Source organism: Agrilus planipennis, unplaced genomic scaffold, assembly GCF_000699045.2.
Source record: "Agrilus planipennis isolate EAB-ADULT unplaced genomic scaffold, Apla_2.0 scaffold229, whole genome shotgun sequence".
Classification (NCBI taxonomy): Eukaryota; Metazoa; Arthropoda; class Insecta; order Coleoptera; family Buprestidae; genus Agrilus; species Agrilus planipennis.
In genome coordinates this window covers 1-21,523 of record NW_020438917.1, presented here as the reverse complement: position 1 = coordinate 21,523, position 21,523 = coordinate 1, and the positions used below count along the sequence as shown (strand labels likewise).

At 30.8% G+C, this 21,523-nt stretch overlaps 7 protein-coding genes and 1 long non-coding RNA gene across 15 annotated transcripts in view; 6 read left to right on the top strand and 2 right to left on the bottom strand.

Annotated features, from left to right (window-relative positions):
* The window catches only part of LOC108741104 (fasciclin-2), a 109,168-nt gene extending 105,403 nt beyond the window's left edge, over positions 1-3,765 (top strand). The window contains exons 8-10 of one of the 3 annotated variants that reach the window (XM_018475746.2): positions 1,700-1,895; positions 2,471-2,542; positions 3,184-3,765. In XM_018475746.2, the coding sequence (XP_018331248.1) occupies positions 1,700-1,895; positions 2,471-2,542; positions 3,184-3,331 (416 nt within the window). In that variant the 3' untranslated portion in view covers positions 3,332-3,765. Of the gene's footprint in view, positions 1-1,699; positions 1,896-2,434; positions 2,543-3,183 lie in introns of all 3 variants that reach the window. The other 2 variants (XM_018475745.2, XM_018475747.2) reach the window with 2 other exon arrangements.
* LOC108741107 (fasciclin-2-like) lies at positions 34-884 on the top strand. Its single transcript, XM_018475751.2, has 2 exons — positions 34-300; positions 360-884. Exons 1-2 carry the CDS (start codon positions 222-224, stop codon positions 635-637), a joined length of 357 nt encoding a protein of 118 aa, XP_018331253.1. The 5' UTR covers positions 34-221; the 3' UTR covers positions 638-884.
* A 1,308-nt stretch (positions 3,766-5,073) lies between the features above and the next one.
* On the bottom strand, positions 5,074-10,294 carry LOC108741114 (probable cation-transporting ATPase 13A3). 3 transcript variants are annotated; one of them, XM_018475759.2, is made up of 17 exons: positions 10,064-10,294; positions 9,784-10,008; positions 9,498-9,726; positions 9,238-9,442; positions 8,969-9,185; positions 8,475-8,788; positions 8,226-8,414; positions 7,861-8,070; positions 7,696-7,806; positions 7,343-7,624; positions 7,165-7,282; positions 6,927-7,093; positions 6,679-6,870; positions 6,330-6,536; positions 6,163-6,247; positions 5,413-5,888; positions 5,074-5,344 (listed from the first exon to the last, which is right to left on the bottom strand). In XM_018475759.2, the coding sequence occupies exons 1-17, from the start codon at positions 10,080-10,082 to the stop codon at positions 5,189-5,191; spliced, it is 3,402 nt and encodes a 1,133-aa protein (XP_018331261.1). In that variant the 5' UTR covers positions 10,083-10,294; the 3' UTR covers positions 5,074-5,188. The 3 variants fall into 3 exon arrangements, with proteins under 3 accessions (XP_018331261.1, XP_018331262.1, XP_018331263.1); XM_018475760.2 differs by lacking the exon at positions 6,330-6,536; XM_018475761.2 differs by lacking the exons at positions 9,498-9,726; positions 9,784-10,008; positions 10,064-10,294 and having other exon boundaries at positions 8,969-9,181; positions 9,238-9,330.
* Positions 10,295-10,620: 326 nt separating this feature from the next.
* On the top strand, positions 10,621-13,377 carry LOC108741109 (protein SPT2 homolog). The gene is made up of 6 exons (XM_018475753.1): positions 10,621-10,790; positions 10,875-11,042; positions 11,107-11,563; positions 11,622-12,530; positions 12,589-12,795; positions 13,016-13,377. Exons 1-6 carry the CDS (start codon positions 10,734-10,736, stop codon positions 13,099-13,101), a joined length of 1,884 nt encoding a protein of 627 aa, XP_018331255.1. The 5' UTR covers positions 10,621-10,733; the 3' UTR covers positions 13,102-13,377.
* Positions 13,378-13,810: 433 nt separating this feature from the next.
* Positions 13,811-15,406, top strand: LOC108741113 (putative Ras-related protein Rab-33). The gene is made up of 3 exons (XM_018475758.2): positions 13,811-14,187; positions 14,245-14,505; positions 14,567-15,406. The coding sequence occupies exons 1-3, from the start codon at positions 13,963-13,965 to the stop codon at positions 14,735-14,737; spliced, it is 657 nt and encodes a 218-aa protein (XP_018331260.1). The 5' UTR covers positions 13,811-13,962; the 3' UTR covers positions 14,738-15,406.
* A 104-nt stretch (positions 15,407-15,510) lies between these two features.
* Positions 15,511-19,007, top strand: LOC108741111 (charged multivesicular body protein 2a). Of its 2 annotated transcripts, XM_018475757.2 has the most exons (4): positions 15,511-15,866; positions 15,924-16,234; positions 16,294-16,516; positions 18,923-19,007. In XM_018475757.2, the coding sequence occupies exons 1-3, from the start codon at positions 15,699-15,701 to the stop codon at positions 16,505-16,507; spliced, it is 693 nt and encodes a 230-aa protein (XP_018331259.1). In that variant the 5' UTR covers positions 15,511-15,698; the 3' UTR covers positions 16,508-16,516; positions 18,923-19,007. The 2 variants fall into 2 exon arrangements, with proteins under 2 accessions (XP_018331259.1, XP_018331258.1); XM_018475756.2 differs by lacking the exon at positions 18,923-19,007 and having other exon boundaries at positions 16,294-16,698.
* LOC108741110 (upstream stimulatory factor 2) lies at positions 18,318-19,762 on the bottom strand. 2 transcript variants are annotated; one of them, XM_018475755.1, is made up of 4 exons: positions 19,565-19,762; positions 19,255-19,427; positions 18,906-19,150; positions 18,318-18,801 (listed from the first exon to the last, which is right to left on the bottom strand). In XM_018475755.1, exons 1-4 carry the CDS (start codon positions 19,591-19,593, stop codon positions 18,445-18,447), a joined length of 804 nt encoding a protein of 267 aa, XP_018331257.1. In that variant the 5' UTR covers positions 19,594-19,762; the 3' UTR covers positions 18,318-18,444. The 2 variants fall into 2 exon arrangements, with proteins under 2 accessions (XP_018331257.1, XP_018331256.1); XM_018475754.1 differs by having other exon boundaries at positions 19,255-19,430; positions 19,565-19,758.
* A 181-nt stretch (positions 19,763-19,943) lies between these two features.
* Positions 19,944-21,479, top strand: LOC108741082. 2 transcript variants are annotated; one of them, XR_001938458.1, is made up of 5 exons: positions 19,944-20,034; positions 20,138-20,212; positions 20,351-20,587; positions 20,920-21,025; positions 21,351-21,479. It is a non-coding gene; the product is annotated as an uncharacterized LOC108741082 (long non-coding RNA). The 2 variants fall into 2 exon arrangements; XR_001938457.1 differs by having other exon boundaries at positions 19,964-20,212.
* The last annotated feature ends 44 nt before the right edge of the window (positions 21,480-21,523 follow it).

Sequence of the window (21,523 nt, the reverse complement as noted above, 5' to 3'; positions counted from 1 at the left end):
AATTTTCAAATTAATATTAAAAGCAATGAAAAATCCTACTAAAGATGAGATAGAATTTTATAGTTATTTGTCTCATTAATTTGCCAAAGCATTTTCTAATTTTGACGTACTGATAAATGGAATCTCTGGTGGGGAAGTCTGCAGGTGTATTTGTTTGGTTGTTTTAGAATACACCTGATAGCGGAAGCGCACTACTCGTATTTTCCCAAATAACGAAAGACATGGCAGGTACTTACACTTGTACAGCTAAATATTCGAATACAGAAGAACTTAAGGCCTCGAAAGAAATAAAAATTATAGGTAAATTGTCTGTCCTTTTCTTTTTATTATCATATCGTAAGTTGCAACGGGAATTTTAGAGGAAATAAAGTGGAAAGACGCACCTGAAGAACAATATCCGAAATTGGGCGAAACTTTTAGAGTACGTTGCGAGGCAGAGGCAAATCCTTCTGCCTCAATCAATTGGGAAAGAAATGGCGTCTCATTAACCACCAAAGACAGATACATCGTAAAGGCTAACGGTCTTATCATTAAGGATGTCAGAGAATCTGATGACGGATTGTACAAATGCACAGCGGTTGTGATCTCTACAGGAGAAATACAAATTCGAAATATAAGGGTAATATACGATTTGTAATGATGGGGATATTTTTCTTCGGGCAATCAATGGCTCTTTAGAATGCCACATATATTATACAAAAATATGTATAATTTTGACATTTAACAAAAAAATTCAATTTTTGATTTGAAATTCGTCCATCACGTAAACCATTTCTTAATTTTTGGATAAGCTGACGTGAGGGTGGTTTTTACATAATTTCATTATATTAGGCATAGTTTAATTTGGTATTAGCTTCTGAAATTCTCTTGGTGTAAAAATTTTCTTCTAAATACGACAGCATTTTAAGTTAGTTCTAACAGAATTTATCGTTAACTTATCAGGACATGGTAGCAAAGATATTTTGTTTAGTTCGAAAGTTAATTTCTGATCTGACGTGTTTATTGCAGTCGTTACAAACTCCTTATCTTTATCTAATTTAACAATACAAGAAGGTAGTTTAATATTTTCTTCGGTGAAGCCTTCGAACAAATAGTCTTTATTTGTCTGATAATTTGGTGCCTTTAGTTTTATTATTTGTTCTGTACGTTCATTAAGTGTAATAATGTTAAGTATTCTGTTTTCGGAAAAGAATAATTGATAAGATTTGTGTGGCGTGACTAATTGATTGGTGGAATAATCGATTTTTGCATTATTTTTGATAAAGAAGTCTGATCCGATGATTCCATCTATTTCTAAATTAGTTTTTGAAACATAATGAAATTTAATGTTAACATTATCGTGCTCTAAACAAGTTTTTACAGTACCGAGTGTTTCAAAAGGTGTGGAATTTAAACCANTTTTAATTTATTTATTAAAATTTGTAATTAACCAGTACAAAACACGTTCAAAGTCTGTCACGCGATATTACCGGGTTCGATTTCCGTCGCTGGATTCCTGAAACGTTTAATTTTATTTAATTATTGTTCGTTCTTTCGAATTTTAATAACAAAAATTACAGTTTTTACTAGTTTACCATCAGTCAGTAAATGCGTTTGTTTTAGAATGAAGAAGCATTATTAACTTGTCAAAACTTACTAATACAAAAATTGTTTTCGAATTCGTTGTTATATTTAATACACACAAGTCTTTTACGTATAGGGATGAATCAGCCGATTTATCAAGAACCACCCATTAGCAGTGCGATGATAGTTGCAGTAGTCGTAGCAGCAATACTTATCATCATACTAATCATTGATATCGCCTGCTGTTATATCAGCAGGTCGGGCATTTTGGCTTATATATTGGAGAAGATCAAATCCAAGCCTACCGACGAAGAAGACCCGAAATTGGGAAGGTAAGAAAATAATAGTTTTTAATCTTTATCTTCTCCAATTTATCGTCACATCTTTTGTATCCGCTTTTGTTTTTATACACTACATAGTTGTTCGTTACTTTCTTTGTAAAACAATTGTAAAGTTCGTGCATTTGGGACTATTGAAAAATAGTTTTAATTTTGTGACTGTATTTTTTATTTGATTTGAATTCCCGTATATGTATACCCGCCATATGTCGAAAACGAAAAGGTTTTTTGAATTTATTGAATGAAAAAAGTTTTGGTTAACATTATAATTTATTTTAGTTTTGCCAATTTTATTTCTTTCATTCCATTATTAAATAAAAACGTTTTCTCGTGATACGTAATAGCTATATTGAAAATGAAACGATTTTCTTTATTTTTCATTGAACGTAGAAAGACAAATTATTTTCTTGTCTTCTTGAAAGTTTTTTGCTGATTTTATTAAATCATAATCATCCACCTTTCTGGCTTTTGTGGCATAGGAATTTCTTTTCCCTTTTTAATTTCGTATTTAGTATAGAAATTGGTAATTTTAGTCTATACAGTTGGCGATTTCCACTGCCTTATTGCAGTTACAAAGCAGCATCGGCACACCCTAGCAGTCTGAATCTGCCCCAGCCTATAAAACTGTCTACTACCCCCATGTAAGAGTTCCTCAATGTGGTGCTAAAATTTTTTGCCTGCTTACATTTTAGAGCTAGATCTATTATATCATAATAGTCGTGATAGCGTTCTTACTTTTTCTGCTTTATTTTATTATTTTTTTTATTTTAAAAGGGTAATTATTTTTTAAATATAAAAATTAAGCAAGCTACAAAATATCGTATATTCCTTTATCGTTATAAATCAATTGTTTTTGTATAATACAATTATATAATGCAAAGGACTATTTTCTTTTGATTACTAGTGCCATTAAAATATAGGGTGTTCAAAGAAAACTGTCCATAATTACATAATGAAATCGTTAACAAATAATGTATACTTTTTTGGTTTGCACTTTTTCCAACTTTTTTTATTTATTGTGTATGATAATATACTTTGCATGACGGAAAGCACAATTAACTGAAGTATTTAGATTAAATATTCTTTTTTGTGTTGGTTACGCGATTAAAACGTCTTTTAATTTCGTTTTTGAGCATGCTGGATGTGCAAGATAATATGTTAAGAACAGAATATCTAAGTTAATTATATTTTAAGTTGTTTTAAATCTACTAATTGGCGTAGGTAGTTAGAGGATAAAACTGCATTTTTACAGTGTAAAGTCCACATTTATTTTTTCTCTTAGGGACGAAAAAGAGCCCCTCAAACCAGACAGAGGGAATCAACCTGAATTTATAAGTCCTGACAAAAGAAATATCTCGGTTGAGTTCGACGGACATAGGGTATATTCCAGGCCCGGAGATATAATTATTGGTAAGAATTCAGCTGTATAAACGATTTTTTGTTTTTTGTTACCTCATTTTCGTGAAGACAATGTACTTATAATAATAATGCTATTGCATTCGTCTGATGATGTGCCAAAAATGTTTTAAATGTTTCCATGAAGTTATTTTATTTCTTTTGGAAATATTCAGGCAAATTTCGTTCCTTTTTTTTAATGATTATAAAAAAATAGGTATCCAGAGATTTAAAATTTATTTTTTCTTCTTACTTTATCGGTTTCTAAAACATCTTCCAGTCGTAACTTAGAAAGTATTATAAAAAGTATTTTTAAAGTATGCAGTGTAAAGGTGTAAATAAATAAATTATGCTTATGCCTGAATTGATAGAATATTATAATCGATAATTTGATTGATTGTAAACTTTTTTGTTATTATAAAGCTATTTACAAAAATAAAAATTTGCTAGCAAAGTTTACCCTGTACTTTTAAAATTATAATATACGAATTGTAGGTAAATATTTACTTACTTTGAAAAATTAAAAATGGTTTGTATGAAATAAATATTATTTCTTTATGTTAAATATCAGATATTTTAATTGAAAGTTACTTTGCTAGCATCTTTTTATTTAATCGTATTAAAAAAAAAAGATTACCTGCGTATAGCTTTTTGTGAGTGTGATTTAAAAAAATATTATATGCTTAAAACAATGCAAGGTCGCCGTTTTGTTACATAAAGGCTTTGATTGTGAAATTTAAATCAAACCGTTCCAAACACCAAAAAAAGAAATAAAAGTAGTTTTCATAAGATAATTATTTTTCAAAATTGAATAAACTTTTGGCAAAAATCCCTATTTNGCCACGTATAGCGGAGTTTAACTGTTTTTATATTTTTTTATATTAATAGAATAAATAATTTGGGTAATCGTCTAGTTTAGAGAACCGTCATTCGGAAGAGTGGGGCGATGGTTATTTGCCTTGAAAAACTCTAAGCAAGGTTTGGGTTAGGTTACGTTAGTTTCTCATTTAAATTTTCGATTTTATCTTGATCTCTTGGGCCTCCACCACACCGCTCCATCTAAAAGCACTTAGTCATCCCTATGTCTGCATCCATTTTTTCTACAAGGTCACCCCCCCCCCCCAATCGCCTAGACTGTTTTCTATGACCGGCTTTCCGATAAACTAGACAATTACCAAATTCTGTACTTACTTTTTGGTATCATGAATCAATCATTATTTATCAAGGAAAAGAACTTCATTAGTTTCATTATCATTTTGTTTTATTAAAATATGTTATGAAGTTGACTAAACTAGTCACTTCGTTTTTAATTAAAACTCTATCAAACGAAATCTTTGTTTGCTTTTCAAATGAATTTGGAAACGCAAAAAGGGTACATTATAAAGACTGAGACATTTTTTTAGACAATGAATTATTACGTTTTAGTTTATAGACATTAATGTGTAGAATTTACTGCAGTCCACGACATAAAATCGTTTTCTATTAATTAGATTTACTATATATTTCTTAATTACGTAGTTATTAGTGTTATAAGTGTGTTTAAGAAAGTGTTGTTAATTTTTTGGTTGACGTTTTTTTCATTTTTTTCTCTCATACTGTTTGTACTATTGTACTTAACGTTAGTTTTTTTTTGTAACATATAATAAAAATTATAGATAATATTACGTTCAGTGTGTAATAAAAAATGCCAAAGGTAAACTACATTAATGATGATACAATTACGATATTATTGTAGCTTTTGATATGAATAATAATAAAATAAAACACCGTTCGAAAATATTGTTAACATTTTTTTACTAGCTACCTGCTTATAAAAATACTTCACTTACACATTATATAACATTATAATAAAATTTGATAATTTACATAAGTAACAATATTTCATTAATTTATTAATCTACAGATAGGGTCACGTTGAACTCAGGGGATGCCAACCATCGCGCTACGACGTTTTCTTTTAACAGTATTTTATACTTGTTTTTAGGTTTTCTCTTCATAAAAAGGAACTGCAAAAATTTTTTGAACCACTTTCTATCAGCTATTTGTGCCTAGAATATGGGAAAACATTTTTATATAGGTACACAAATTGACCCCAGAAATATCTAGAGAACATTACCTCGATGAATAGTGCTAGCAATAAATGAAGAAGAGGCAGCAATAACAACGTATCCCTAAACAACCTCTGTTCCCTGGGGTGATTGTGTGGCAGGTACATCACCTCGAAAAACTTAGCAAGTCCTTCTGGAGCTTTCAAATAGAGCCACGTCAAAAAAGACGTGAGACTGATGGCAGAAAGTAAGAACCAAAAGTTTGTAATTAACGTTTTCCTAAACGGTTTCCCCTTTGCATATACAAAAGCCATTATTATGTATTGGTAAGAGGACACCATGAAAATTACAGTGTTTTCCCAACATAAAATGACCTCTTCCTTCCCAGGAGGTAATGGCACAAACCAGGACTGAGTGGATAAGTAATAATAGGAGCAAAATTGAACAGCAATGCATAAAAGGACCTGAGTTATGAGAGGAATTAAGTTTCTAGCACATACCAAGGATCCCATGGGTCGTTCAGATTGCAGTTTATTGGCAGGTCCTACAACACATTTGCCACAGTGAGTTTTTTTATTTAAATTCCCTTTTTTTCATTTTGAAAAACAAATTTTAACAGAAAAACTTTCAATATCTAAATTAAGGAGAAGCTCCTGAACCTAAGCAAAAATAGTTTCAATTCAAAATAATAAACTGAAAAATATTTTATCTTAAATTTTAATGAAATGAGAACGAAAAATGTAATCCAAAATTGTGTAATTTATATTATTACAGAGGTATTATTGATACCACTTCGGGTCCCTACTAATAATAATTACCTTGGTGACCTATCGTTACCGCCAAACTAGTCGTGATGATGAGATCAATAAATAAAAGTTGTATGTTTCCCAGCATCGAATGAAACTGTAAAATATCTTTTTTCTTTATTTCATAATTAAATTAACCAAATCACTTTGGAATAAAATAAAAAAATTAAAAAACTTACTGTATAGAGAATAAGAACTGAGCAAAATTGAATTAAACTATAAAGGGCCATATATTTAAAAAGTGCAAAGCTGGTAACTAAAGAGCATCGACCTTCTAGAATGAGATGAACAATACAAGAAATATTTGGTATTGACGAGGTGAATGGCGCAGCTACGCTTGCTTCAGCCTGTGATAATGAAACTCCAACATGGGCTGCTTTTAACGCCTAAAATTGTTTTTATATAAAAAGTACTCCTTGAAAGGGAAATACTGAACCCATCCAATATAAAATTTAAAATAATAAGTCCATGTTGTAGTATATTAGATTATAGCAACTATTGTGATCCAACGGACAAACAACGACTTACTCCACAGTCATTAGCGCCATCCCCAACCATTGAAACGATGTAACCGATTTTTTGGAAATAATTAATCAGTTGGGTCTTTTGATCAGGCTGGAACCTTGCGAATATTGTGCTCTTTACTAAAATATGGGGAAGATAATCTGCATAATATTCCCTGAGTTTGTCCCAAGTCTTTCCATCCATTGCTAAATGATACTTAACAAAAGAAAAGTATGTTATTTGTTCCATAATTTTTTCTTTTACTATCATACTTTTTTGTCATAAAAGTTTATGTCCGGATCATCATCCACAACTTCGAATATCATCTTAGGTATTCCCAAGTCATTGTCTAATTCCATATTTACCAAAACAATTGGTTCGTCTGCTTTTATCATGTTACATTCTCTAGCTACGCAAATAGCAGTCATAATATTATCACCTAAAAACAGCAATAACCATTTTAATCGTTTATGAACAGGTGACTTAGGTTTTCTTATACAAATTACTAGCCTGTTATCATCACAGTTGGGATGCTGGCATCGTGTAATGTACGAATTACGGGAATAGTTTCGGGTTTTAGTGAATTTTGCATGATCATAAATCCCAAAAAAGTCATATCACATTCAAGCTAAAAGAATTACACTTACAAATAAATTAAAGTGGGAAGGTGTCAATAAATAAAATTTACCACTTCTCTCTTAGTTTTTTGAGCTTCCTTCCACTTGAATTTGGAAGAAAGTTTCTTACAAGAAAACGCAATCACTCGGAAACCTTGCGACGTGTAAGTTGAAAGGCACAAATGGAAGTCTTGGGGCAATGACTCTTCCCTACAAAATGATTTGATTCTTTCGGGGGCTCCTTTTGTAAATGCTATCATACATGGGTCGTTTAATTCTCTACAAATCACCGTCATGCACTGTTGAACTGAAGAGAATGGAAATTCACGGATTATTCCTATACAATATGGAATCTGTAAAATAGTACAAGTATATTAGTCATTACGCAGATTTGTAGTTTATTGTCTATCAAATATGTACATACATTATCTTCCCCTATTTCGAAGTTGCTGGCATTATTTTGATTCGGTTTTACTATTACTGGAGCAAGCATGTCATATCGTGTGCTCTCTTTTTCACCAGGCTCTTCAATTTCCTAAACAAACAATATTATTACTATGAATCTTAGTTGGACAAAAAAAAATGTTACCCATTTCGTGCTCTCGAACATGGTAATATCGAGAGAATCTCCTTTTAATTGGCCCATTATTCTGGTCAACGAATGACATGTTGCCATTGCTTTGACTAAACTACTCGTAGAGTCTATTTTGAAAGCGTGCGTTTCTGGGTTCGAAAATTTCCCATCAACACTCGGTATTATTGAGTTCAGTTGTACACCATCCTCCGTTAATGTACCAGTCTAAAATTAATAAAATAATGCATCAAATGCTTTGTTAAGTATGTATAACGATAATTAAAAAAAAACCCTATAATTTCCTTAATCCATACAAGTCTTCCCCAATGGTTTTTTAAACTTCTTTTATTGTTAGTAGGAACACAAAATTCGCAAAGTACCTTATCAAAACAAGCCAATTTAATTTTTCCGGCTAAATTAATACGAGGGGGACTTGTACAAAAAATATTTAAGTGTTTCAATCTGCTTTGGCTGTAAGCAATACTGATGGTCATGGCCGCTGGTAAAGCTGGAGGAACCACAATAGTAACTATATCCAAAGTTCGAATTATTATGTATTCTAAATCGGCCTAAAATTTTAAAATCAATAAACCCAGAAAAAACTGACAAATTTATTATGGATTACGTACACCACGTTTATGGTACAAATAAGTGCAATATGCCATTCCTCCTGCTGCTATGATTGATAGGAAGAGTAAAAATTTCGCGCTATCCTTATAAAACTGAATTTTTATTGGCGCGGGAAATAACATGCTTTTGACCAGTTCGCCCTTCATGGTAGTAAAGCCCGTTTTAATGACACGTGCTAAAACAAACTCTCCTTCATAATAACGCGCCTGTAAAATAGAGGTACCACAGAACAAAGTATATCTTTTATGAATACCGGTGTCGTATATCTCCGAACTTGTATGTGGAGCAGTTTTTGTAACTGGAGTACTTTCACCTAAAAATCGAATTCAAAATGTATACATAAAAAATTTGATAGAGATAGGGCTAGGAATTTTTAATTACAATCTACTATTTCCTAAAAGAAGAAAATATTCCTTAGATTTGATGTAATTTCCTTTCATTTGGCTACAGTTCTCTTGTAAATTAAATTAAAGACAACTGTAATAATATTTACCAGTTAACATGCTTTCATTGACGATGCAATTTCCCGTTATAAGAACGGCATCACATGGCATCAAGCATCCTGAACGAGGTATTACTAATAGATCACCAGGTACAATGTCTCTTGATGGTATGTCATGTCCTGTAAATCCCGAAATTATATTTGGACGGAGAACTTTTGCACTGTCTGTTTTTGATGATTTGACTAAATTGTGCAGAGCTTTATCTTGCTAAAACAAACAAGCGATATAGAGTGTTCTATAAAATACATTAGGTACGTACTTTTCGTGTTTGATACAAGGTTGTAACAACAGAAAAAAATGTTAAAATCAGCACACATACAGAGTAGATAACATAATCATCCACACACCAAAGGACAACAGAAAATGCTTGAAATAAATAAAAGGGATTGTATACTTCATTAACAAACACATTCCAATATGTTCTAACTTCTACATCAATATTATTGCTCCCATAAAGATTAAGCCTAAAAGCAAATATTATTAGTAATATATCCTTCATTTCCTGTTCAATATGTGTACAATTCTGTTTTTTCGTTCTCAGTGATCCCTCTTGAATTTTCCAAAATATCGCTTAATGTTAACTTTGGCATTAAATCATCTAAAGGCTTAAAAAGTCCGTCGTTGTCATCCAGTACATATTTATTATGTCGATAAATAAAATACTTTAAATTAGTAAAAGCTCTTTGTTGCAAATGGAGCATGTCTGACTGAACAGCAACTGTTTCATAGTTGTTATTGGCATCTTTAACTAATAAAGAAATGTGAGTTTTATTACTCATCATCATTTTTTGTGAATGACCCATACCTAATACGGTATCAGCAATACTTAGTGTACATTTGGTCAACTTAAAGCTCTTTAATTGGGGATACCATCCAACAAAGGCATAAAATAACCCAAAAGATAATATACCAAATAAATGAAACAGCAGTTGTTTTCCACAACTTCTTTTATGATAGCCATAAATTACACATATGTTATTTTCTTCATTGCTGTGTAGTTGTTGTGATGTTAACCCAATAGGCTCGTATTCTACAAAAATAATATTATACAAAATTATCTGAAAATAAACTCAAACAAAAGGTACCTGACCGAAATCGAAACATTGTCTGGATAGCAATTAAGGGACCTTCCCGCTTATATATTGAACGATATACACCCTAAATCAACTACACTGGTTTGATACCATTTTGGGATTATATTACACATTAATACATTGATTATATAAATATTTTACCATTTTCCTTTGTTATTTGCATTTTACCTTTGTTTATATTTGATTGCATTGTTATGCCATTAAATCTGATATAAAACTGGCAACCCGTTATACAACGCAGTTACAAAGGTTGCAAACGAGACAGACAGATAGTGGTAGTGATATCACATCACAGAATATTTTTGAATTGCAAATGACGATACTTGTTTACGTACATTTGGAATAAAAGTAATGATAAAATTTCTAATTATATTCTTTTAAAATTTAAAGGTAATGATGAAAATCTTTTTAATAAAATGAAAATTTCAAACTGATCTACTATCTATGGAAGATTGTCCGTAACAACCATAGATAATAGAAAGAGTAACAAAGAATATCAGCTGTTGACAATTATGAAATATTCCAGAACTGTCAGTCAACTGTCAGCTGTCAGTATTTATTGCAAAATGGTGGAGTGTACTCCGTGACATATTGTTTCTCGTCACATAATTATTAATATTTCCTTTAGTTTACGTTTATAATTGCAATTATTTGTTTTAAAATGGATTTTGGAACGTTGCTACATACAGCAAAACAAAATGAGCACGAGAAAAAAGAGGTAAAGTCTTATCTAACTAATATTTTCGTTACCTACTTTTTTCATATCCTTAATAATTAATTGAAAATGTCTTTAAATTTGTAGGTCCGATATTACAGCACAAAATTTTCTCCTCCTAAGAAAGAGAAAAAAGAAAATAGAAATCTTTCCGTAAATGTACAAAAATTTTTAGCTAGGAAAGAAGAAGAGGAAAGGCAAAAAGCAGAAGAAGTCAAAAAGAAGAGAGAGGAACTTTTAGCATTACGATCTCAGGTAATTTATTGAATTTTGACTTCTGTAATTAACATATTTGCAGTAAATATATTAAATTGCACAGGATAAGAAAGCAACCAGAAGGGTAAATGTCATGTTAAAACGCACAAAATCTGCAAATCAGTCTGTAATTCAAGATGCTGTAGACAAAGACAATACAGCAGTGACAATAGTAGGTCCTTCACAGCCTGATGAAGATGATTATGGATATGTTTCACAAGAAGCTTCTGCATTTTACAATAAAATGATGGAAAAATATAGTAAAATGCCAGAAGAGCCAAAATTTCCAGTGACCTCCAAAAGAGTTAGCTGTAACCTAAATAGCACAAAAGACCGTGTCAGAGCTGCTCTGGAGAAGGAAAAGGAAGAAGCTATGATGCCACACAGAAGGAAACGGAAACATGGTAATGAAAATGAGAAAAGTGACACCTCTGAAGATCCAGAATCTGAAAGGAAAGAAGGCAGTGGGCAACCAAACAAACCAAAATCAAAGGCAATGCCTCCTCCAATGAATTTCATGGGTAATAAAAAACAATATTTACATGTTTGTGTACAACTCAATTGCAATATTATTTTTAGAAATACTCAAACTAGCTGAACAAAAACAGCATGAGCCAATTGTAATTCAACCAAAACCTAAAGAGGATGAGGGCCCTCTCATGACCAAGAAACAAAAAAGAGAACATGAGAAAGAAAGGCAGCGTTTAGAAGCAAAAGAAGCTCGAATGAAGGCAGAGAAAACACCACCTGTGGATAAAAATCAAAAAGGGAAAGGTATAGATAATGGATTTAAAGTGCCTAAACCATCAGAATCTCATGTAAATGGTTATAAGGCAGAAAAACTTACTTCAAACGGAAACATTTCGGTTTTACCACCCAAAATTTCAAAAATAAATGCACGCAATTCGCTAGAGAAACCCATTCTAAAAAATGACAGGGTACTTGAAAAGAAGCCAGAAAAAAATTCAACAAAATATGTTGACAACAGCAGTTCAAAGGAAAAAAGAAACACACCGTTAAGTAGTACAGATTTAAAAGACAAACAAAAACAGAATATCCTTATAGAAAGACAAAAACTTCTGGATGCCAAGAATAGACAGAAACTGGAAGAGTTAAAGGAGCTTCAAGAATTAGAAGAACTCAGAGAAAAGCAAAGACAGTTGCAAGAATTAGAAAGACAGAAATTGCAAAAACTTCAAAAAATAAAAGAAAAAGAGAAACTTATCCAGAACAGCCAGTCAACTAATAACAAGGTGCCTTCTACTTTAAGCAAGTCTCCATCAAGTGTAAATCACACCAAACAAAACAAAGTTACTGATGTTAGAGACAAGACAATAAGCTCGAAACTTCCAGCAAAAGCAAAAGATCTTCAGCCCAAAAAGTTCCCTCCAAATGACCTGAAACCAAAACAGGTTCCTCTGAGTGATCTCAAACCAAAACAATTTCCACCTCCTGATGTTAAGCAAAGACCTCCACCAATAAAAAAACGTAATATGCATAATTTTTGTTTATTACAATTTCTGTTAAATGTTCCTTTTTCTTTCAGGTCGTATTTTGGATGACGATGAAGAATATGATTCAGAAATGGACGATTTTATTGATGACGGACCAGAAGAAGAGGCAGACTACTCTAAATACATACGAGATATTTTCGGCTATGATAAGAATAAATATAAGAATATAGATGATGAAGATGTAGAGGAGGCATCATTCCATCAGCAATGGAAGGAGGAAATTATTAGTACAAAAATCGGTAATAAAAAAATCGTATAATTACATTCAATTACATTTTTTAGAAGGATACTTATTTATATTAATACAAGCAGATAGTTTTTCAATTATTTAGGTTTTAATAGTCTTTAAATAATTTTTTTTGAAACTAAAGCTGCTTTAATTTTCCTTTTTGTTTAATATGTGCTTCTATTTATTTACTTGCAGTATTTTATTTCCTTAATATTAAAAATATATTGTAGGTATAATGGAGGACTTGGAAGACATGAAGATGGAAGAAGCGGAGAAACGTCGAAAAGCTATGCAGAAGAAAAACCGGAAATTATAACTAAATTATGTAAGTTATAGCAACTATAAATATGTGATAACTATTTCTAACTTAAGTAGTTTTTTTTGTTATTAATTACGCATCTCTATTTATAATTTTGTTTTATATTAATTTTTAAAACTATTGTTACGACGTTATTTATACAAAAAGATGTATATAGTGTTTATATTATTATATAATAGGCAATTTTATTGTAATGCATTTCCGTGGTATACATTGTATTATATAAGTATCGGGAGTAATGTATTTTTAATTAAAAGTAATTTCTTAATTTTATTTCAATTATATACACTATGTATAAGATGTTTTGTTGTTTTTCGTTGCAAATAGTTTTGCAGCTCCTTATTGATATTTCATTAACTAATTATGTTTATTATTTATGACTATTTCTCAGATAAGTGATAAATATTTGAAATACGATACCGCTTACTGAAATCAAAAACGTGATAATTATGCGAAAAAAGGCCCCAAATTTAAATTGATGCGGCGATGACGTCAGAATATATTCAAGAAAAGACTACCCCATCTGATGACAAACATGGTTTTGATGTAAATGAACTAAAAATAACCAATAAAAGTAAAAATGCATACATTATTAATAATTTTTAAGCACTTTTATATTAACAGATTAAAATAATTTGTAATGATTAGCCTATGTACCTTTGATAGTTCAATGATATGAAAGTAGTTCTGTTACTCAGGTAGCACTAGAGTAGTTCCAAAACACATCAATGGCTATAGTGTTTGTTGTCAAATGTTATTGTTTTGATATAACGGTTTAAGTGGTGTTTTCCCTGCACTAGTATTGTATAATAGTATTACTGGACTTTTTTCCAATATTACTTGTTATTAGTTTATTTTATGATGTCGATTAAAGTGATTTCGCCCTATACCATCAAAAAATCTGTGGTAATTCCTGCACCACCTAAACGAGTTTTTAAAGTTATCGTCGTAGGAGACTCAAATGTCGGAAAGACTTCCTTAACGTATAGATTTTGTGAAGGTAAATTTCTCGAAACCTCAGAGGCAACTATTGGCGTAGATTTTCGGGAGAGAATTCTAGTTATTGATGGTGAAGAAATAAAGGTGAGATAAACCAATTATAAAGGAATCATTCTTTATAATTTAGACCTCTAATTGTAGTTGCAGCTATGGGATACTGCAGGGCAAGAGAGGTTTCGAAAGTCAATGATTGCCCACTACTACAGAAATGCACATGCAGTTATTTTTATGTATGATGTAACAAATAGAGCATCGTTTTTATCTATTGAGCATTGGATACAGGAGTGTGATAGCAATTGTTTTACTGATATTCCCAGGATTCTTGTAGGAAATAAATGTGATGGTAACGCAGCAGTAACAACTGATGAAGCCCAAAGATTAGCAGATAAATATAATATGCCAGTAAGTATTGTCAATATTTTAGTTTCTTTTTAAGTTAATATTTATTGCATGATTGTTTTAGTTGTTTGAGACATCTGCAAGACTGGATTCTGAAAATGACAATGTAGAAGCAATATTTTTAACTTTAGCACATAAGTTAAAGAACCAGAAACTGTTTTTACCATTATCATCAGTAACTACTACAAATGTCAGACCTCAACAAGTTCATAATGATAGCTCTTGTTATTGTTAAAGACTGGTATTATTTTATTTTTTGTTTCATCTCTAACTTTTTAATACTCTTAAGGGACTGGAGATACTGTTGTGTCATTTAATTAGTAACAATAACAATTAAAGAACATAAACGTCAATAACTTCACCATAACAATAATGAATGAATAAAAAAGGCTAGCAGCTGTAACAATGGAAGAATAAGAATTGCTGACAATATTAACAATATTTCAACAATGGGGAACTAAAAATGGCTGACAGCAGCAATAATTAAGAAATAAGAATGGCCGACAACAGCAACAATACTGCAACAATGGTGAAATAAAAATGGAAGACTTAATAATCCAAATTGCACGAGTTAACCATTTAGTCTTAAATAAAAGCTTACACTTCTTGAAAAAAGATAGGGTATGTTTTTTGGCACGCCAAAGTTGAAATTATTGTCATCATATTCGTGCAACTCCAGTTTCTCCTTTAGAAATGAAATTATGGAAAAATAGACAATCTAATTTGTCATCATTGACAACTACTTAAATAAGGTACTGATTTTTATTGCATTAAATATAAGTGTAAAAGTAATTGCATGAATAATCTGTAGTATTATTTGGTTTAAGTGAAGTTATCTTTGCATTTTTATCTTATAAATACCTTTATTTTTTTGTCAAAATGTAATAAATAAATGTTATAGTTAGTAACATTGGATTTTATGTGTATTAAGATGTGTATGTATGCAGGACAGAAACAATCTTTCAAAGGAGTAATAGTTCTATTAGCTAAATGGGCTACGGGTGTATTGACATTATATACTGATATTAACCTAACTTTTTAAATTTAGTGTTGACATTTGTGAGATTTTTGTATTTATATTCGTTTGTCAATATCATATGAATAATTGGTGACTAATTTTCAAAAACTAAGTTAAATTGTCAGTGATTTCTTTAGTACTACAGTAATAATTTTTGTGTATATACAACAAATAAACAATGGAGTGGTTATTTGGGAAAAAGGTTACTCCAGAGGAGATGCTTAGAAAGAATCAGAGGGCCTTAAACAAAGCCATGAGAGATCTGGACAGAGAAAAAATGAAGATGGAACAGCAAGAAAAAAAAGTTATTGCAGATATAAAGAAATTAGCAAAAGAGGGACAGATGGTAAGTTTGGGGCCAATAGACTGTTGCAAATGTGCTGCAATTTATATTTTCCTTTAGGATGCTGTAAAAATAATGGCTAAGGATCTAGTTAGAACGAGAAAATATGTTAAGAAATTTATGTTAATGAAAGCAAACATACAGGCAGTGTCCTTAAAAATTCAAACATTACGGTCTCAAAATTCCATGGCCCAAGCAATGAGAGGCGTCACTAGAGCAATGCAGAGTATGAATAGGCAGCTTAATCTTCCTCAGATTCAGAGAATATTGCAAGAATTTGAAAAGCAAAGTGAAATAATGGATATGAAAGAGGAAATGATGAATGATGCTATTGATGATGCAATGGCTGATGATGAAGATGAAGAAGAAAGGTTTGCAATAGGCACCAGTTTTAATTAAATTTTATGATATAAAAAATGCTTTGTTACAGTGATGCTATTGTTTCACAAGTATTAGATGAACTAGGACTGCAATTAAATGACCAATTATCCGGTTTACCTCAAACAGCTGGTTCCTTGCCAGCAAGTGGTCAGAAACAACCGGTTGCTGCTGCAGCTGCAACTGGAGGAGGTGGTGGTAATGGAGCAGTATCTGATGCAGATGCTGATTTACAAGCTAGATTGGACAACCTACGAAGAGAATGATTTTTTCAGGTAAATACTACTTACTATTTAATAATTTGTGCAAACTAGAGCTGTATTAAACAAAGAGCACCTATTAATGAAAGTAACTTAATAAACACTTTAATTTTATAAGAGTACTGTTATCTAAATGTTTATAACGTGTATTGCTTATGTTTTTTGTAATAAATATTTTACTTATTTTTTTGGCCAGACTTTCATGTTTTATCTAATTAGTAAAAGCAAGGGTAACATAAAGTAAAGATGTGATTTTTTACAATATTTTCCTGACATCTTTTTTAGTCTAAAAATCTTTTAAATCTTAATAAAGAAGAAGCATACTCTGGTCAAGATTCAAATTCCCAATTTCCAATAAATTATTTAAAGTTTATCTGATAACCACTTTTTTTCATTGATGGTGCTGTAGTAATTTGAGAAATCGTAATTTAGTTTCATTATCTTTGTACAATTTTAATTTTAACACTGATTGCAATTNTGTATTATGTAACAAATAAGTATCTCTTATGGAGTTGCCTAAAAATAATGAATTCACCTGTTATCTAATGGATGTAAGATGTCCATTATAAAAAATTAAGAAAATATATGGCAAAAATATTTGAATTTTCCTACAATTATGGTCACGGGAACAGATGAGGTCATGTGACGCCACGGTATATTTTGTGGAATGGTACTGCGCCTGTGCAAATGTTAAAATTGTGTCAAACTACAAACAAACGGTACGGTTAAAAATAAAACCTGCACTACGTAATTTGAACAATTTAAACGTTCACTGTAAATTTTCAACTAAATGTTTATATGTAAGTAAAATTAAGGTCCTTATCTTTATTGAAATAAGATAAAATAAATTGAAATACGTATGTGATAGTATCTTGCATTACGTACCCATGTACATTCATCACTTCCTCAATCGAAAAGAACTGTCAAATACTGATAGCATAGGTTAGATTGATAGCAAATTTGATAGTAAATGTTACAAGTTGGTGAATCATTTGATGAATTATTGTAGGTGTTTTGCGTTTTATTTATTGTTGTAATTATTTTTATGTAAAAAATTAACTTATTTATCGCTCATAATATATATATCTCTTTTTCCATAAACTGTGAGGTCGACAACAAGTGGGACTGTTATTTCTACTGAAATGGTGTTGGGTTTGTAAAGTATTTTATAATTCAAATTCAGGTAAGATTTTAAATTTATCTTGGAATTAATTGTATTTTGAGTTCGCATTATTCTTATTATTATTCATACAAGGTAAATTGTACCTAATTAAAATATGTTGTAGTTCTAAAGCTAAAATGTATTTTTACTTTTCTACAGTTTCTCGGGAGAATGTCAGTTTATTAAAGTAATTCAAACTAATAATGGAGTATACTAGTAATGTAACCAGTCCTCTCAATGTGAAAGAAAGACTAAGCAGAAAATGTTGAACATTATATGCCTTTTTCTATTAGAAACTGAGGCAACAACAATTTGATGCCAAACATTAAAGGAAAAATCTATGACAATGAGTTGGTAACTTTATTCAGACACCAGGAGGTGACAACATAGACGATAGTAAGAGTAATTTTTAGAAATATCTGGGCTTTAAGGTTAAGCAGTAGTGAACAAATAATTAGTAGATTAGAAGTAGAAAGTAATTTTAGTTATGTTTTTGTTAAATAAAAAGTAGTTGAAACATGTATCGAAGTGAAATTCAAAGTAATGGTTCTATGGAATGATTTGTTATAAACAAATTGCAAATTTTTATTCAATATCAAACCTGCTTTTATGTGTACTGATTTATTAACATTGATTAAATTGGAACTTACATAAAGTCCTGTACAAATACAAATGTACAATAATTGTAATTAAAACAAAACATTTTAAAATTATAAAGGCAAGCTGGTCAACAACATACAACATAATACATATATTTTACTTAAGACTTAAGAGTTCATAGCTACGATATTACTTCACTGGGTGTTTCAATTCCACTTCTTTTTAGCATTTCCCTTAAAGCTCTATTTTCCCTCACAAGTGCTTCATTCTTTTTGCTAATTATTTCCAGACTTTGGTGTAACTGTAAATTTTCTTTAATGCATAATTCTGTCTTCTCATTTTGTTTCTTAAGCTCCAAAATATATTCACAAGCCTTTGCTAATATGCCCCCTTTTGACTGTCCATCATAGTGACCATTTCCTTTTAACTCTGTGGAGCTTTCAGGGATAATTTTTGATAATTTTGTAATCCAATTATTAATTTTATCCCTTCTTCTCCTTTCAACTTCATTGTGAGTTGCTCTGCGCCTTTCATCCCTCTGCAACCACAAATTTCACACTAACATACCTTTTATTAATGAACCATTCATTTTTATGATGGAAGTATTCTAGCTCCCAATAAATATAAAATAAATATTTGTACCTTTTTCATGGTTGCAGCAACTGCTGGGCCTGAGTCAATTATATTTGCTCTGGGTGCAATGGCCCTTGTACTACTTTGGTTACTAAAAACATCATTCGGACTACCTATCACATATAACTGTCCATTTAGGTTGCTAGTTAGTACTTGCTGCACACCTGGATTCGTAAAATTTGTACTAGAAGACACTATCTGGGACATATTTTCTGTACCTTCATCAACTTGTAGCACTCTGTATGTAATTGTACCTGAAATTTACAAAAAAATGAGTACCTTTGAGAAAGTTGAAAAGACAGTTGACTTTTATTCAGTTGTTTTAAGAGTCGTTAATTCATAAACAAAAATTTCTAACCCTCTGAAGAACGAAACGAATACTGAACGTCATTATTGTCAGAAGGGGTCTCCAATAAAGTTTGTGGTGACAAATGTTCCACAACTCGATCTTCATCGCTTCCAATGCTGTGCTCATCGACGATATTTAAATCTTGATGCAAAATTACCTTAGTTTCAGTTTCGTCCACTTCACTACTACAAGCAAAATATAAACAAAATAATTGTCGTTGATAATTGCGACCAAAGTACAAATGACCTTGTTGAAACTAACGTGTATTATGTAACAAATAAGTATCTCTTATGGAGTTGCCTAAAAATAATGAATTCACCTGTTATCTAATGGATGTAAGATGTCCATTATAAAAAATTAAGAAAATATATGGCAAAAATATTTGAATTTTCCTACAATTATGGTCACGGGAACAGATGAGGTCATGTGACGCCACGGTATATTTTGTGGAATGGTACTGCGCCTGTGCAAATGTTAAAATTGTGTCAAACTACAAACAAACGGTACGGTTAAAAATAAAACCTGCACTACGTAATTTGAACAATTTAAACGTTCACTGTAAATTTTCAACTAAATGTTTATATGTAAGTAAAATTAAGGTCCTTATCTTTATTGAAATAAGATAAAATAAATTGAAATACGTATGTGATAGTATCTTGCATTACGTACCCATGTACATTCATCACTTCCTCAATCGAAAAGAACTGTCAAATACTGATAGCATAGGTTAGATTGATAGCAAATTTGATAGTAAATGTTACAAGTTGGTGAATCATTTGATGAATTATTGTAGGTGTTTTGCGTTTTATTTATTGTTGTAATTATTTTTATGTAAAAAATTAACTTATTTATCGCTCATAATATATATATCTCTTTTTCCATAAACTGTGAGGTCGACAACAAGTGGGACTGTTATTTCTACTGAAATGGTGTTGGGTTTGTAAAGTATTTTATAATTCAAATTCAGGTAAGATTTTAAATTTATCTTGGAATTAATTGTATTTTGAGTTCGCATTATTCTTATTATTATTCATACAAGGTAAATTGTACCTAATTAAAATATGTTGTAGTTCTAAAGCTAAAATGTATTTTTACTTTTCTACAGTTTCTCGGGAGAATGTCAGTTTATTAAAGTAATTCAAACTAATAATGGAGTATACTAGTAATGTAACCAGTCCTCTCAATGTGAAAGAAAGACTAAGCAGAAAATGTTGAACATTATATGCCTTTTTCTATTAGAAACTGAGGCAACAACAATTTGATGCCAAACATTAAAGGAAAAATCTATGACAATGAGTTGGTAACTTTATTCAGACACCAGGAGGTGACAACATAGACGATAGTAAGAGTAATTTTTAGAAATATCTGGGCTTTAAGGTTAAGCAGTAGTGAACAAATAATTAGTAGATTAGAAGTAGAAAGTAATTTTAGTTATGTTTTTGTTAAATAAAAAGTAGTTGAAACATGTATCGAAGTGAAATTCAAAGTAATGGTTCTATGGAATGATTTGTTATAAACAAATTGCAAATTTTTATTCAATATCAAACCTGCTTTTATGTGTACTGATTTATTAACATTGATTAAATTGGAACTTATTTAAAAAAAGACATAAAACTTTTTATAAAGTTATGCTTATTATTATGATACCTTTAACATTATGTTATTACATTGCAGAAGCTTTGGACATCATGTGCGGTTGGGCTTTGATTGTAGCAGCCCTCATTTCACTCTAGAATGAGGTCCCTGATTTTTTTGTTCAAAGAACAGAAATACAATAAAAGTGAGTAACAAACTTTTAATAATTAACATATTAGGAAGAAAAATGTGTAATTGAATCATTTCTTTCAATCAATGTGCAATCATTTTTAGTTTAGTGTTAGTATAGTTTTTATTTAGTCTTAATTTTTGTTTGTATTGGTTATAGTTTTTCGCAAAACTATTTACAGACGTCTTGTATGTCTCTGTAGGAGGCAAAGTTTGTAAAGTTAAGCTTATTATTATGTTACCTTTAACATTTTGTTATTACATTGCTGTTTGCTATCTAGATTAAATTAATTATAATTAAAAATTATTCAACTTGGCTAATGTACTTAATATTCCAACAGGAACATTGCAGAAGCTCTGGACATCATGTGCCTTTGGGATTTGATTGTAGCAGCCCTCTTTTCACTTTAGAATGAGGTCCATGATTTTTTTCATTGTAATTAATTAAGGTGAGAATACATAACATAATTAACATTCTTAAGACTTAAGAGTTCATAGCTACGATATTACTTCA

What these genes read in the sequence shown, in the direction of transcription:
- LOC108741111 (XM_018475757.2), top strand. Translation starts at nt 15,699, where the DNA reads ATGGAGTGGTTATTTGGGAAAAAGGTTACTCCAGAGGAGATGCTTAGA. An exon ending in TAGCAAAAGAGGGACAGATG is followed by an intron (nt 15,867 to 15,923) that starts GTAAGTTTGGGG and finishes ATTTTCCTTTAG; the next exon opens with GATGCTGTAAAAATAATGGC. An exon ending in GATGAAGATGAAGAAGAAAG is followed by an intron (nt 16,235 to 16,293) that starts GTTTGCAATAGG and finishes GCTTTGTTACAG; the next exon opens with TGATGCTATTGTTTCACAAG.
- LOC108741110 (XM_018475754.1), bottom strand. Translation starts at nt 19,593, where the DNA reads ATGGACATCTTACATCCATTAGATAACAG. An exon ending in TTACATCCATTAGATAACAG is followed by an intron (nt 19,431 to 19,564) that starts GTGAATTCATTA and finishes TTTTGCTTGTAG; the next exon opens with TAGTGAAGTGGACGAAACTG. An exon ending in TTCGTTTCGTTCTTCAGAGG is followed by an intron (nt 19,151 to 19,254) that starts GTTAGAAATTTT and finishes TGTAAATTTCAG; the next exon opens with GTACAATTACATACAGAGTG.
- LOC108741109 (XM_018475753.1), top strand. Translation starts at nt 10,734, where the DNA reads ATGGATTTTGGAACGTTGCTACATACAGCAAAACAAAATGAGCACGAG. An exon ending in ATGAGCACGAGAAAAAAGAG is followed by an intron (nt 10,791 to 10,874) that starts GTAAAGTCTTAT and finishes TTAAATTTGTAG; the next exon opens with GTCCGATATTACAGCACAAA. An exon ending in TTTTAGCATTACGATCTCAG is followed by an intron (nt 11,043 to 11,106) that starts GTAATTTATTGA and finishes TAAATTGCACAG; the next exon opens with GATAAGAAAGCAACCAGAAG.
- LOC108741114 (XM_018475759.2), bottom strand. An exon ending in ATTTGTACCATAAACGTGGT is followed by an intron (nt 8,415 to 8,474) that starts GTACGTAATCCA and finishes TTAAAATTTTAG; the next exon opens with GCCGATTTAGAATACATAAT. An exon ending in GGTAACGATAGGTCACCAAG is followed by an intron (nt 5,889 to 6,162) that starts GTAATTATTATT and finishes AATGTGTTGTAG; the next exon opens with GACCTGCCAATAAACTGCAA.
- LOC108741107 (XM_018475751.2), top strand. Translation starts at nt 222, where the DNA reads ATGGCAGGTACTTACACTTGTACAGCTAAATATTCGAATACAGAAGAA. An exon ending in GAAAGAAATAAAAATTATAG is followed by an intron (nt 301 to 359) that starts GTAAATTGTCTG and finishes CGGGAATTTTAG; the next exon opens with AGGAAATAAAGTGGAAAGAC.
- LOC108741113 (XM_018475758.2), top strand. Translation starts at nt 13,963, where the DNA reads ATGATGTCGATTAAAGTGATTTCGCCCTATACCATCAAAAAATCTGTG. An exon ending in TTGATGGTGAAGAAATAAAG is followed by an intron (nt 14,188 to 14,244) that starts GTGAGATAAACC and finishes CTCTAATTGTAG; the next exon opens with TTGCAGCTATGGGATACTGC. An exon ending in CAGATAAATATAATATGCCA is followed by an intron (nt 14,506 to 14,566) that starts GTAAGTATTGTC and finishes TGATTGTTTTAG; the next exon opens with TTGTTTGAGACATCTGCAAG.